The 12922-nt window shown below is 54.7% G+C and overlaps 5 protein-coding genes across 5 annotated transcripts; 3 read left to right on the forward strand and 2 right to left on the reverse strand.

The window, feature by feature from the left end:
* Positions 1-85: 85 nt before the first annotated feature.
* On the reverse strand, positions 86-268 carry PG986_003905 (uncharacterized protein; the record flags this gene model as incomplete). The annotated part of the gene is made up of 1 exon (XM_066840127.1): positions 86-268. One exon carries the CDS (start codon positions 266-268, stop codon positions 86-88), a length of 183 nt encoding a protein of 60 aa, XP_066702754.1.
* Positions 269-1645: 1377 nt separating this feature from the next.
* PG986_003906 (uncharacterized protein) lies at positions 1646-1897 on the forward strand (the record flags this gene model as incomplete). The annotated part of the gene is made up of 1 exon (XM_066840128.1): positions 1646-1897. The coding sequence occupies one exon, from the start codon at positions 1646-1648 to the stop codon at positions 1895-1897; it is 252 nt and encodes an 83-aa protein (XP_066702755.1).
* Positions 1898-3596: 1699 nt separating this feature from the next.
* On the forward strand, positions 3597-6035 carry PG986_003907 (uncharacterized protein; the record flags this gene model as incomplete). The annotated part of the gene is made up of 2 exons (XM_066840129.1): positions 3597-3636; positions 3691-6035. The coding sequence occupies 2 exons, from the start codon at positions 3597-3599 to the stop codon at positions 6033-6035; spliced, it is 2385 nt and encodes a 794-aa protein (XP_066702756.1).
* Positions 6036-9019: 2984 nt separating this feature from the next.
* PG986_003908 (uncharacterized protein) lies at positions 9020-9523 on the reverse strand (the record flags this gene model as incomplete). Its single annotated transcript, XM_066840130.1, has 1 exon — positions 9020-9523. One exon carries the CDS (start codon positions 9521-9523, stop codon positions 9020-9022), a length of 504 nt encoding a protein of 167 aa, XP_066702757.1.
* Positions 9524-11407: 1884 nt separating this feature from the next.
* PG986_003909 (uncharacterized protein) lies at positions 11408-12688 on the forward strand (the record flags this gene model as incomplete). The annotated part of the gene is made up of 4 exons (XM_066840131.1): positions 11408-11821; positions 11899-12059; positions 12125-12501; positions 12651-12688. 4 exons carry the CDS (start codon positions 11408-11410, stop codon positions 12686-12688), a joined length of 990 nt encoding a protein of 329 aa, XP_066702758.1.
* Between the last annotated feature and the right edge of the window lie 234 nt (positions 12689-12922).

Raw genomic sequence — 12922 nt, forward strand, 5'->3', positions numbered from 1 at the left:
AGGGGAAGGGGGATCGCACGGTTGTTGTCGATTACATTTTGTCAAAAAGCGGATGGCAGAACGTCCATGAAGGAGGGTGCAGAAATCAGTGCCTCTTCAGGCCCCCGTCATCCAAGTTACCCGCTTGATCTACCCCCTCGTTTCCGACCTCGACCCGCGCGACCCTCGACGATCTCGCAGAGACTGAGCTCGGCGAGATGCTGCCCGGCATCCTTTCCGTCCCATCGTCGAACGTTTCGTCCATCTTCTCGTTCTTGAATTTGCACATTTCCAGCTGGGAGCGAATGGTTAGACGTGGCTGCTGCATGTGTGATTTGCTTTAATGCTGTTTTACTTCTAGTATAGCCAAGGGGATAATTTGCGAACAATTAAAGTGTTGTGAGGTTGCTGTTATGGATGATAGACCCCAATGCAGTCAGTAGCAAACACCAGCATCGCCACCACAAAACACCCATGTGAAGGGTCAGTAACCAGTAAATTGAGCCCCGTTCATGATAAAAGCGAACCCAATGCACTCTCTACACTGATACCCTCTGCGACAGGGGTGAGGAGATCTGCTGTGCTCGGTACAAGTTGTTCCGTTGTCAGCGACACCAGAGCCGATGGTGATGCTGCTTGCGTCGCCGGTGCTTTGAAGAGCTTGCATGCATTTCAACTCTCCAAGAGTTGACAGAATTAGTCTAAGTAACGAGGGAAGCTGGGTAGCGCACACGTGCAGGACTTAGGTTACAATAATAGTTGACTCCATTCGCGTGACTATTGTGACCCTACGACTAAAGATCATCGGAGAGAGCAGGCATTGGTAAGCCCATCAGGAGCTCTTTGGGAGACGAATCCATTGCCGACATCCCAAACGCTCAACGCAAAAGAAAACTAGAAAGCCCAGCCTTAGACCCATGTGAAAGGAGAAAAGAAGAAGCATTGGGCGGATGTGACCACTTAAGCTTTTGGTCGGATTCCTAGCCAACAACAACCTTGAACAAGCTTTGGTTGTGTGTGGTTTTCTGCAACTGAGCAAACAAACAGTACCTGGCGACCGCTGTAGGTGCCGGTCCAAGCTGTCCTAGCGGGTTCAGCTGGATGCCTGCTGTGCCTTTAAGCATGTCAGGCTAGGGCGATAAATCCATGCGCGTCTCATCTTCAAGCATTCGCATTCGCGGGGCTTATGATTGACATTTCTGTCGAGGTGTCTATACCATTGTCAGAATCGATGCCATCTTGGTCTTCACCTTTCCCCAGTCATTTCTTCCCGGCATAGTTTGGCTCCAAAGGGATGAGAACAGATGACTTGACCGTGCTGGTATCAGGGGAATTGATGTTGGTGCTAAGTCCTTCAATTAGCGGGGTTGAAGCAAGGAGCTTGTTGGGGCATTGGTTGTTGGTTAGGCATCCCCTCCCCTACCTCGCATTGATGTGATTGCTTTAGCTTACCAGAGCACTTGGAACCAACAAAACACCCCCATCAGAGGGCCCTCTTACTCTACCTACACTGAGCTTTCCTTCCATCTCCAACTCAATAGATCTCAACCTCTTGCCGCGCATACACACGAAAACCAATTTCGGCTTGTCTTTGAACCAGCGTTCTTGGACTTATTCCTTCTCGAAACTCAAGCCGCCAAGATGCCATCTCCCCAGTTCTGGACCAATGCTGGCTGCTCCCTCGGCCTCGCGCCCGCGATTTACGGTCTACAGGCCCTCTTTGCCCCCGCGGGGGCCCTCGCCGGCTCCGGTCTCCCGGACGGCTCGACCCTGCACGGACCAGGCGCTGGCTCAGGGACTCATGCGCATCTACGGCGTGCGGAACGTCGTGATCAACCTGACGCTGTTTACGGCGTGGTACCGTGGCCGTCGTGGAACTCAGGGCGTGGGCTTGATACTCGGGGCGCTAAGTAAGTAAGGGTGGTTTGGGCCAGCGCAGAGGTCGCTGCTCTTTCCGTTGTGTCTCGGAACTGTTGAGCATGTTACTAATCACGGATGGTTCTGCGTAGTGCCGTTTGTCGACGGGTTGGTGTTCAAAGATTTGCTCGGCGGTGGAGAGTGGAAGCACTGGGGGTTTGTGCCGTTCCTGGTTGGTATCGGGGCTGGTGTACTTGGATGGCTGGGTTAGATCAACGCGGTCATCATGGTAATCGGGTGGGACCAGGCTGATTATGTACTGGGGGTTAATGGCATTTTCAATATAATCTGCTACTATTAATAGGGTGCGTAAAGGTCCTGATTTCGGACGGTTAGAGAGCTTCGTGATGCATGATTGGCGGATGCATTTAAGGGGCACATCCCTTTTGAAGCTACGAGCTTTTGTGTTGGCGTGGCGTGTGTTTCCTCCCTTTCCTATTGGTTGGTTGGTCGGCAGTCGGTCTTCGGCTGCTACCGCCTAAGGTTAGTGCTTAGCCTAGTTAACCTTAGCCTAGGGCGCTCCGGTGACAGGTGGGCCAAACCGAGGTTAATAGTGGCAGTGTTCAGGTCGCGCAAAACCGTCTGCTAACGGTAGATGGGAATTCAGAATGATGTATTTCCGCCAGTAGCCCCCATTCACTTATTTCGATGTCAGGGATGACCTGATACCTACGTCATGGGACCTGAACAGTCCCGAGGAAGTTTTGCAGCGCCTCTGACGTCAGATGGTAGACGAGCAAATGCTTCGTTTTAACGATGTAACCGCCCGCGTGAGGGGGTACCTGGAGCAATCAGACAATTGAACCATACATAATGATTTCAAGTTTTCCCTCCTCGGGAATAAGCAAGGTCGCAGTGGCGAGAAGCGGCCTCGGGAAGGGGTGATGGGCATTCGAAAGTGCATTCGAGAGTGCCATGGATTGCTGGATGCCTAAAATGCGGGATGGCATGTTTGGAAACGCACAAGTCCGATGCGCAGAGAATGCGAAAGGTGGTGCCCCCGATCGCAAAAACCCAAGGAAATCAACGGGAATCCCAGCCAACAGTCGAGTTTGGGGGTCCCTCAGGCGGGCGCAGGCCCCACACTTCACAAAGTCCAGAAGGCCTAGAACCCGCTCCACCAAAGTGGCAAAAGCCTCTGGCGACCAACTACTAACCAACTTGCTGGCTTCATTTCATCGTGCAGGGCCGAGAGGACCTCGTGCAGCCGGATACTGGTATCCATATGTCGCCCATGAGGCAGTTCCTTAACTGGCGTCCTTTTTCCCCATCTACCACCACCAAGCCCGAATTTTCTGCGATTCGCCACCTGGCTTATGCGTCAGTGGTCCGCAAGGTGACTGTGCCATCGTCTTTTTAGAACGGCAACCGGCATTGCTTGTTCTGAGCAAACATCAAATGCCGTATGGTATAGGTTGAGTACTTCCTTCTCACTTACGCCAACTGTTTCCCCAAAGCACCATGGTCTCAGTCGAGGTAACGCAGTGTAGGTTCCAGCACCGCCCTTGAGTGAGTCTGCCCGGCGAGCGTAGAGAGTATTAGCTTTCTGTCACGCCGCAATTGCCCAAAACCTCAAATCATCGTTGACCATATCCCACCAATGCCGACTACCGAAGCGAGTCCTCGAGACAGACCCAAAGCCACCGGCCAGCCCACGCCCTCTAGCGCCTTTCATAGTCACATTGACGCTGGTTCGTCCGATGGGACCTAATCAGGCCGATGGCCCTCAAACTCTCCAAGGTTCGTAACCTGGTCATCATCGGAGAACCAAACATGCTGACTTGGAACTTCCAGAAGCCAACAGCGGCGCTGGTACCGTTGACCAGCCAATCCCCAATGCCCCAGACCAGTCATTCATCCAGCAGGCCGAGGATGAGATAGCCTACTACGGCGGCTACGTGAATCCCGCACCAAACCCCACCACCGCCGGCACCTGGGCTGCCGGCTCCTTCGACAGCTTCCAGTCTCTGCTGGGAGGAGACGGATTAGCCACGGCCCCTTACTTCGATGGGAATAATAGTCTGCCGCTTTCTTCATACGACGCGCAAGCGGCTCAAGACACGACATTCTACGATGTATCGTACAATGGTAATGGGTGCACTGGGCTGTGCTGCTCACACGCCAACGCCACCCAGCAGACCGGGCATGCGCCAACCACAATCGACCCCTCACCATCGACACCACCAGCCTTCAAAATCAACCTCGCCCTGGCCCTGCTCAACGGCCGGCCCGACCCGCGGCTTGATCTCAATGGCCCCGTCAACATCATGCGGCCCTTCGTCGTGACGGACATCTGGGACCCGCTCGACCGCGTCATCTTCGCCTCGGACAGCTTCCTCGCCCTCACCGGCTACGACCGCGACGAAGTGGTCGGGTTCAACTGCCGCTTCCTGCAGTCGCCCGACGGCCGTGTTAGCCCCGGCGCCCCGCGCCGGTCCATCAGCAGCGCGTCCGCCTTCCTCCTCAAGCAAAAGGCCGCCGAGCGATGCGAGACCGAACACAGCATCATCAACTTCAAGAAGTCGGGCGAGGCCTTCATGAACCACCTGGCCCTCGTGCCCATCCCGTGGGGAGCGGAAGTCGGCGCGCCTAGGTTCCTATTCGGGTTCGTCAACGTCTTTGAGAACTCGGCTATGCTGCCGCCCGCGGCCAGTTGCCAGTCGAGCCTGGACACGCCCTCTTGTCTTGTCAGTGGGGTTAGCTCGTTCTCCAGTGGCCAGAATGCGGCCACCCTTTACGCCTCTCGGGGCCCGGGCTTCTCGATTCCCGCCGTCGATCAGGATGACAATACTGCGACCCAAGGCGTCGAACCCATGGAATGGAGCCCTTCGCAAAACAACCTCGAACAACATTCTGATGATGGTGCCGTCCCGACCGATCCGCTACCTGACTTAATCCCCTGCTTACAAGGCTTGGAAAACATCGGTTCGACCACTCCCATGACGCCTGCGTGGAATCAAATGCTTCTCGAGAACGTGGACGCCTTAGTGCAAGTCCTTTCCTTGAAGGGGAATATCGCCTACGCCTCGGCGTCGCACAAGAGACTGGGGTACGGTGCCGGCGACTTGCTGGGCAAACCCATGGACCGCCTGTACCACCCGTCGGATGTGGCGGTGCTGATGCGGGAGCTAAAAAACATCGAGACGTCGGATCTGGACCTCACGCTCCGGCTGAAACGGCAATCGGGCGAGTACGCCTGGTTCCAAAGCACGGGGTCCGTCCGGCACGACGGCGGCCGGCGCTGGGTCACCCTCACGCTGTTCCAGCAACCCGTCAGCCGCCTGGGCAGCCGCGCTCTGCGCGGCGACGGCCGCGCCATCAGCAAACACGGCCTCTGGTTCAAGCTGGCGACGTCGGGCCTGGTGCTGCACCTGTTAGACAACCCGCAAAAGGCCCTGGGCATCGCGGCAGAGGATCTGGTGGGGACCCGGCTCCAGGACTCCCTGATCCAGCAGAGCGAGGCCCGGGCCGAGTTTGACAAGCTGCTGTGCGCCGCGCGCGAGGGGGCTGTCGCGTCCTCGACGCTCACGATCACCAGCGGGCGGGGCCACCGTCTGAATGCGAACATCGTCCTACACCCCGGGGCTCTGGGCGACCGCCGGCAGCCGTACTATCTCCTCGCGTACTGCGGGATTCTGCGGCCCTACGCCAAGAGGCGGAAACGGTCCCCTGCCGGAAACAAGAAGTACAACACCACCGCCTCTCTCGGGGCTGCAGCATCCTGGTCCTCAGAGGATGACAATGATAATAACAAAGAAAAAGAAGAAAAAGAAAACGACGAAGGAGATGCCGATGTCCTGGCGGACCTCAATGCCAACGAATGCGGCGCGCTCGGGTACGAGATCCACCGGCTCGGCGCGGCCAACCAGGCGCTGCACGAGGAGCTGCAGGACCTTCTGAAGCGGGCGTCGCAGCGGCGGCGCTTCAAGAAGCATGGGATCGGCGCAGGCGGGTGCGTCAACTGCCACACCACCGTCTCGCCTGAGTGGCGGCGCGGGCCCGGCGGGGAGCGCAACCTGTGCAATCGGTGCGGGCTGCGGTGGGCCAAGACGCGGCGCAACACGGGCGCGGACGCGGACGCGGACGCGGACACGGTCGATCAGATTAGCAACCCCTCGCAGGGGTCCCGGCAGCAGTAGCAGAAGGAACGGCAGTTCGAGACCTACGCGAAATGATACAACCGCTGTCTCGAGGTCGGAATAACCGAGGGAAGAAAGAAATCTGACGACTGTTTGACTAATGATTACATTACGATTTTGTATGGGTATGATGACGTGTTGACTACTCCACTACCCCTTTGGTGATGTTTTCGGTAACTATGTCGGTTGACCTGATGGTTTGCAACCTGTGGCAGTCTAATGTCCCGGTGATGTAAGGATGCCGTCTACTTGCTTTAGTTGCTTCATAGTTCACAGTAAAGTGATGCGCCTATAAATAACCGGGGGTCGTTCTTGAACACCGTCGCACTGAAGACCCCCAGCGGCCACACTGCTCGAGGGACATGTCGGCACAATCGAGCAGAATCATGGCACACCTCATCTGTTTGCCAATACAAAGGTCTACTCCTCACTCGCCCCAAACTTCCCACAATACTGACTAGTTGCCAAATGTTAAGTGATGGTACTCTTAGTATACGAAGATCATCTCCGCATTGGCTAATGTTTCCATAGGTCGCAAAAGATGTTGCAACGTCGTGCCCGAACCAGGGGCAGACTGGTTAAATGCGTAAGAGAATGATGCCTCGTCATCATCCTGGGGGATGCCATAACAACTGTCCACTTCATCATCTTCTTCGTACTCCTGTTCATAAATTTGTTCCTCAGCAAGGTCGGATTGAGGGTTTCCCTTGCAACCTGCTGCTTTTGCACGTTCGAGTAATTGCTCTTCCAAACTCAATACGGCGTCAGCGACGCAGGCCCAGCATGGATCGCTCTTGATCACTCGGACGTTGGATGACTGATGAAGTGCCAGTGCCAGTGCGGCCAACCTTGCTACTGGGTTTTTGTAGGTCCGCACCACAGCAGTCTGTGCCGGCGGGTCCAGAAGTTCAAGCCACGAGTCTACAGACACGGCTTGGGCACGGCAAATGCCCTCGTCGCATTCTTCCTGGCTGTGATTGCAACTTGACTGGTCCATATGGCTCCACGTGGAAGAGTCGGGAATAGCCACATCGCCAACCCATTTCCCCCGGTCATATACCGAGATCGCAGTCTCAATGAAGTATGCTGGAGTCTCGTGACTTCCCTGTCGCCCTAGATCGAGAGGCAGTTCGTATCCAGTAAACGACCAATGCATTGATGTCTCCTGAAAGTTATCTTCCGCAATCCCGTCGAAGAGATCGTGGGAAACTATGTGCCAGCTTGAGAAATCTAGCTGCCTAACCCTGGGGTTGGGGGGAGACACCAGGAAAGCCAGGCCTGGTTTGCCAATGTTGCCGACAAGCCGCGCCACGGCTAGATTGGAGGCTGCTTCTGATGGATCCTTGAGTGGGCTCTCTGCAACGAAGATGGATGTCTCACGGCATATTGCGAATGTGCGGTTTCCTATGGTCTGTGGGTCGATATCAAGCAGGCCTGTTTCGAAATTTCGAAATAGGCAATGCAACTAAACATAGACTCCAGGACATGGGCATTGGGCAACTGAAGCTCTGCCCACCAACGTGCCTTACATAATACAGGCATCGTCACGACGGCGAGATGAGCCTGGGCACCATGGAGTCGTGAGAAGATCCTGGCGGCCACACTCATGGCGTTCAAGGATACAACGAACTCCTGGTACGCGGGGTTTTGGGTCAGCAATTGGATTGCCGTTTCGATCCGATTCGAAGGAAAGTCACCCTCCTCAACGCAGTGAAAGAACTGGGCGACTGTCATGCAGTTATTGAAAGTGTTAGACTTCCTCGAGGCAGGGACATAGATGGCCGTGGTATGCATATCACCGCAAAGGTAGGCGTGTGGTGTACGGGGCTCTCCAGGACCGGCAGGAATCAGACAGCAATCCACGAACTCTCGCCGCCCATCGGCGTTGTCGTCTACATCTTCATCGTCATCGCTATCATCTGATAGTGTCCATATGACATGATGCCCCATCTCCGCCTGCTGACTTGTTTTGCGCTTCTTCCTACTACAGGAAGTCGTATTCGCTAAGCGGGTACATCTGTTGCGTTCAAACTTCCCACCCGGGTGGTAGATAACTAGAGCATCAAGAAGGACGTCCGGGTCAAGCTCTCTGCTTGCTCAATTCCGCAAAAGTTGAACCCTCTCGTTGGCGGAGCTGGGAGCCTTCATAAGGATCTCGAAACTGACAAGGCCGAAAAGGGGTGGAGGTCGGTGGCTGGGTCGTTGTTGGCCTAAGAACGCAGATTGCCGCCGCTTTCCGAGTGCTATCAGGCGATTCATATGTGTCTTGGTCACTCCTTTAGATCTGCTATACTTTGCAGCATCATCAAGACAGTGTAGCCAATCGAGGCCGTTTTTGGCATCGATGGAGAACCATGGTTGGTTGATCGCCGGTCCTCTCATACTTCTTTTGAATGCGATCGATAACCTCTGAAAAGAGTCCATCTGCTGTTCCAACCCCAATGATGAGTCTCGCCAATCGCGTAGAATGCTGCCAATTACAATGAGCTGGAGTTGATCAAATGGAACCCGTGATTGCCCAACTCCCAGGCTTCTCTTAGCAATGACAGGATCCCCGTAGTACTTGGCCTGGGCAAGTGGCAGCGACGAAAACACACCACCAAGTTTTCCGTCCTTATTCTCGAGACCAATTGTGAGGATGCCTCCCGATGCGATCAAACTGTCAGCTTGCTTGATATGTGTGTTCGTGGATGCTACTAGAACGTCCGGATAGAGGTGCCAGGATGAGAGACCAAGTAGGACCGCGCCATTGTCGATCTGTTGTAGTACGCCTCTCACGAGGCAATCCAATGCTTCTAAAGCTTTGGTTGCGGTGTCCATGACAGTGCTGCAAAGTGATTCCCGTGGGGATATGGGGAGAGAGACGTTGTCTATCAATAGTCGACGCTGTGTCTGCTGGAGTGCTTTGGCCGCGTCGGCACGCTGCAGCCATGCCCTATGGAGAGGTTAGGAGTGTACCCCTGGGCTGGAAAAGACTCCAGAGCTCACCTAGCGCTAGAATCCCATGCATCTAGCTGCGCCCTGCCTATGCTGATGCGCGATGCTGTCAGGTCGGATAAGCTGTACTCAGACTCCGACATGGCGATTTGCTCTTCCAGGAGAATTTTCCCGGCATCGACAAGCTCGCTCCATATGGAAACAGCCTCATCGCGGCTCCATATTCGTGCTAGCATGCAAGCAAGTAAGTGCACCGTGATGGCCTCGTCTCCGGACGTAGCGGCGGCCCAGATGGTTGTCCCGTCCGCGCCCACGTGGTCAGCGAACAGGCCATGGCGGGCAGTGCCTCGAGGGTTGACCTCAGGCAGCTTCGCAATCTCGCTCGAGCGCAGCCCGTAGGCCTGTGTGAGGCTGGGGTCCTTGGGCCAGGCACTCTGGAACAACGCCCCGAGCTTGCGCGCGGTGACATGCAGAGGTCCGTCCATCTTCGGCCGTTCCCTTGCGGCGTTTTGACAGAGCCTCGCCAAGGCCTTGGTACTCGCGCGGGGCATCGTATTTGATAACGGAAAAGTCGAAATTGACCTTGGCGAGCCCAATGGACGTCTCCTGGGAAGCCCTGAAAAAGGCGTTAGTCAGCTGGCCAAAGGATGCCATTACACTGGCAAGTTCGGCTTTGGCTTGATACTCGCAGTGGTGAACTAGATAGTGAAGTGGCTAACTTGGTTGACGGCACCTACTAAACAGTTTTTGTTTGGCTTACGTGAGACGATGCTGCATCGAAGCATCAACAACGGAATTACCCCGCAACGTCTACGACACTAGCCAGCGGGCAAATGAGACATACGAAATGTTCGACATGTTCGCATTATCCATAGAGTCCTACGCGCAAATCAAGTATGAAGAAGGCGCTTTCATGATAGCGATTGGCAGGTATCTACTCAACAGTCGACAGCAAGTTTCACCATATGCCATGAATGAAGACATGGAACTCCATTTTCGGCTCGATACATGTCCCTGTGAGTTATACGAGGCTGTCAAAGCCCACCATGGGAAAACTCATAATTGGAGGTGACGACTAAGTTTTTGAATCTACCTGAGCATAATACAGGGGTTTTCGCATCAGGTATTTATACCACTATACTCATACGATCTGGCGGAGTTCAACTTTTGCGTGCGACAGTGATCTACTTGAACATACTTTTCTTCTCTTTGGCACTTATTATGCCTATGCCAGTCGAATATTCAGCATCGCCTTCTTGATGGAGATTTGGATTTGTTTTGGAAACAGTGCTTATTTGAGGCAAGGTGGACGGTATTGAACAGGAAGCATAGTAGCAATGAGCCCCTGGTACGGTAAATATGGACTCGAGCAGCGCATACCAAACAGCAGGATATGCTGACTCAAGCTACAAAATGCTTTGGCGCATCATATCGTAAGGTTGGGGAAAGGGATCCTCCGTAAGTGTTTCCAGCCATGTCAGCAACAAGAAGGGTCTCGTAAATCTCTGACGTATGCATAATGAGCTCAGCCGGGCAAGTGCAAAATGTTTTACTTAATGTATTACTTTGGGTAGTCTTCCAAGAAGGCATATCACTTTCCTGGAAATGAGTCATGGGAATTCCGCACAGAGCTGTTCCTAAGACAGCACGAGTTCATGGAATATCTCGACCCTAGATCGCTTTGGACCGGGCGATCAGCACATCGGCGGCTGGAATAGACAGGCCGTGTAGCCGTGCGCCCCCAGGCCAGCAGTCAATGCAATATCATCTGGTGCAATGGGACTGCAGTAATGCATATTACATGGTGGGGACAACCACAGGAATCGTGAGCAACACATGACTGATTGGACAATGTTTCCAGAACGAGCACCGTCTCCTTCCTAATACGAATGATTCTACTAAATGAAGCCCAGTGATCGGAAGACACGAAAACGTGCGCCAAGCCGTGCACCACTCGACCAAGATTTTCAAAGGCCGCACTTATACCTATCTTTCTAGATGAAGGATCCCGTAAAACTTTCCCATCCAGCCGATTCCAGTGGCTCCTGCCGGGTGCCGAAGCGAGTCACTATTTGGGTCAATATAGGGGTGCGGGGATACACGTGTCGCATTGGACGTTGCAACCCGGCCATATTAACCACATGAAGACGTGACAACTCCGGAACCAAAGGGGCGAGGCTTGGCATCAGATCGGCATTTGAGGTCGACGCGGCCAATAGCCGGCAGTCCTCGGCGGCAAACCACCATTTAAATGCTACTCTCCCTATTTACCCTTTAACCCGCCACGAGGAAAGGAAACGAGAAATCAGGCCACCGCATTTCTAGAAATCTTCCACCTTTGGGAACACCGACTGCACCACCCACCCTCTCATCCACTTTCCATCACTTAGACAAGTACAGAAAAGAAAAAGAAACAAAACACCACAACGCCCAAGATGAGGTGGCTCGCCCTATCCCTCGCCGCCCTCGCCGTGCCCTCGCAGGCCGCGCTGCGCTTCGGGTGCTCGACCGTGAGCATCCAGCGCCTGGACCCGCTCGTGGAGCCGGGCAAGGTGCCCTCGGCGCACCTGCACCAGATCGTGGGCGGCAACGCCTTCAACGCGTCCATGGACCCGGCGGACGGGGACGTGGCCGAGAAGGCGACGTGCACGACGTGCACCTTCAGCGAGGACTTCTCCAACTACTGGACCGCCGTCATGTTCTTCAAGCACCAGAACGGCTCCTACCACCGCGTCAACATCATGCAGAACACGGCCCTGCCCAACGGCATCAACGGCGGCATGACCATCTACTACACCCAGCAGGACTTCTTCTCCAACGGGAACCAGAAGATCACCGCCTTCCCCAAGGTAAGAACTTCCACAAGAGAAGCAAGGGAATTAATTCCCAGGAAGGGCGATGAAGAAGGCTGACTTTGCTATCCTAGGGATTCCGCATGACCGTCGGCAGCCCCACGGCCAGCTCCAAGTACGGCGTCGGTCTCAAGTTCGTCTGTCTGCAGAACAAGGGAACCCGCTTCCCCGAGCTCGATGACTTCCCCGCCCAGAGGTGTGCCGGCGGCATCATGACCGTCCACCACTTCCCCTCGTAAGTCTCCTCCTCTGACGCCCCCCGACCAGGCCATCTACTGACTTGACAAAACCAAACACCAGATGCTGGGACGGCAAGAACACCGATAGCCCCGACCACCAGTCGCACATGTACATCACGACCAAAGACGCCTTCCAGAACGCCGGCCCGTGCCCGTCGTCGCACCCGGTGCGCGTCCCGCAGGTCGCCTACGAGACGCTCTGGGACACGGCCAAGTTCAACCAGATGCCCGGCCAGTTCGTCCTGAGCTTCGGCGGCAAGGGGTACGGCACCCACGCCGACTACCTGTTCGGCTGGAAGGACGACGCCCTCCAGAAGGCCATGGACAACAACTGCATGTTCCAGGCCTGCGAGAACGGCCGCCCGCTCAAGTCCCAGGGCGTCCAGGCCATGAACCAGTGCCAGGTCAAGAGCACCGTCGCCGAGAACATTGACGGCTGTAAGTCTTCTTGTTTTTGCCCTGTTTCTTTTTTTTTTTTTTTAAAAAAAAGAAAAAGATGAAAAAAAAAACACTACAACCCTCAATCACCTAGTACTGTTCCGTCTAATTATGGGGATCTCGGCTAATCATATTACCACCAACTACAGGGCTTGACGAGCTCCCCGGCGGCAGCATGGATATGTAACCAGGCCCTCGTTCAACCAACTGGTATGACATTGCTAGGGCGGAGGATGTCTGCTTTTGTTTTATACTTGCGCAGTGGCAACGCGAATGGTGTGACTGTAATGAAACTCGGGATGGGTAAAGATTGACTGGCAACCTCCTGGGTGGGTGTGGAAATAGTTTGGCTTGAGACGTGATCAGGTAGACAACAAACACGATCGTTATCATTAGCTCTCGCACATGTATGCTTCCCTCG

Source organism: Apiospora aurea (genome assembly GCF_038362705.1).
Source record: "Apiospora aurea strain CBS 24483 chromosome Unknown utg000003l_segment0_segment0, whole genome shotgun sequence".
Lineage (NCBI taxonomy): Eukaryota > Fungi > Ascomycota > Sordariomycetes > Amphisphaeriales > Apiosporaceae > Apiospora > Apiospora aurea.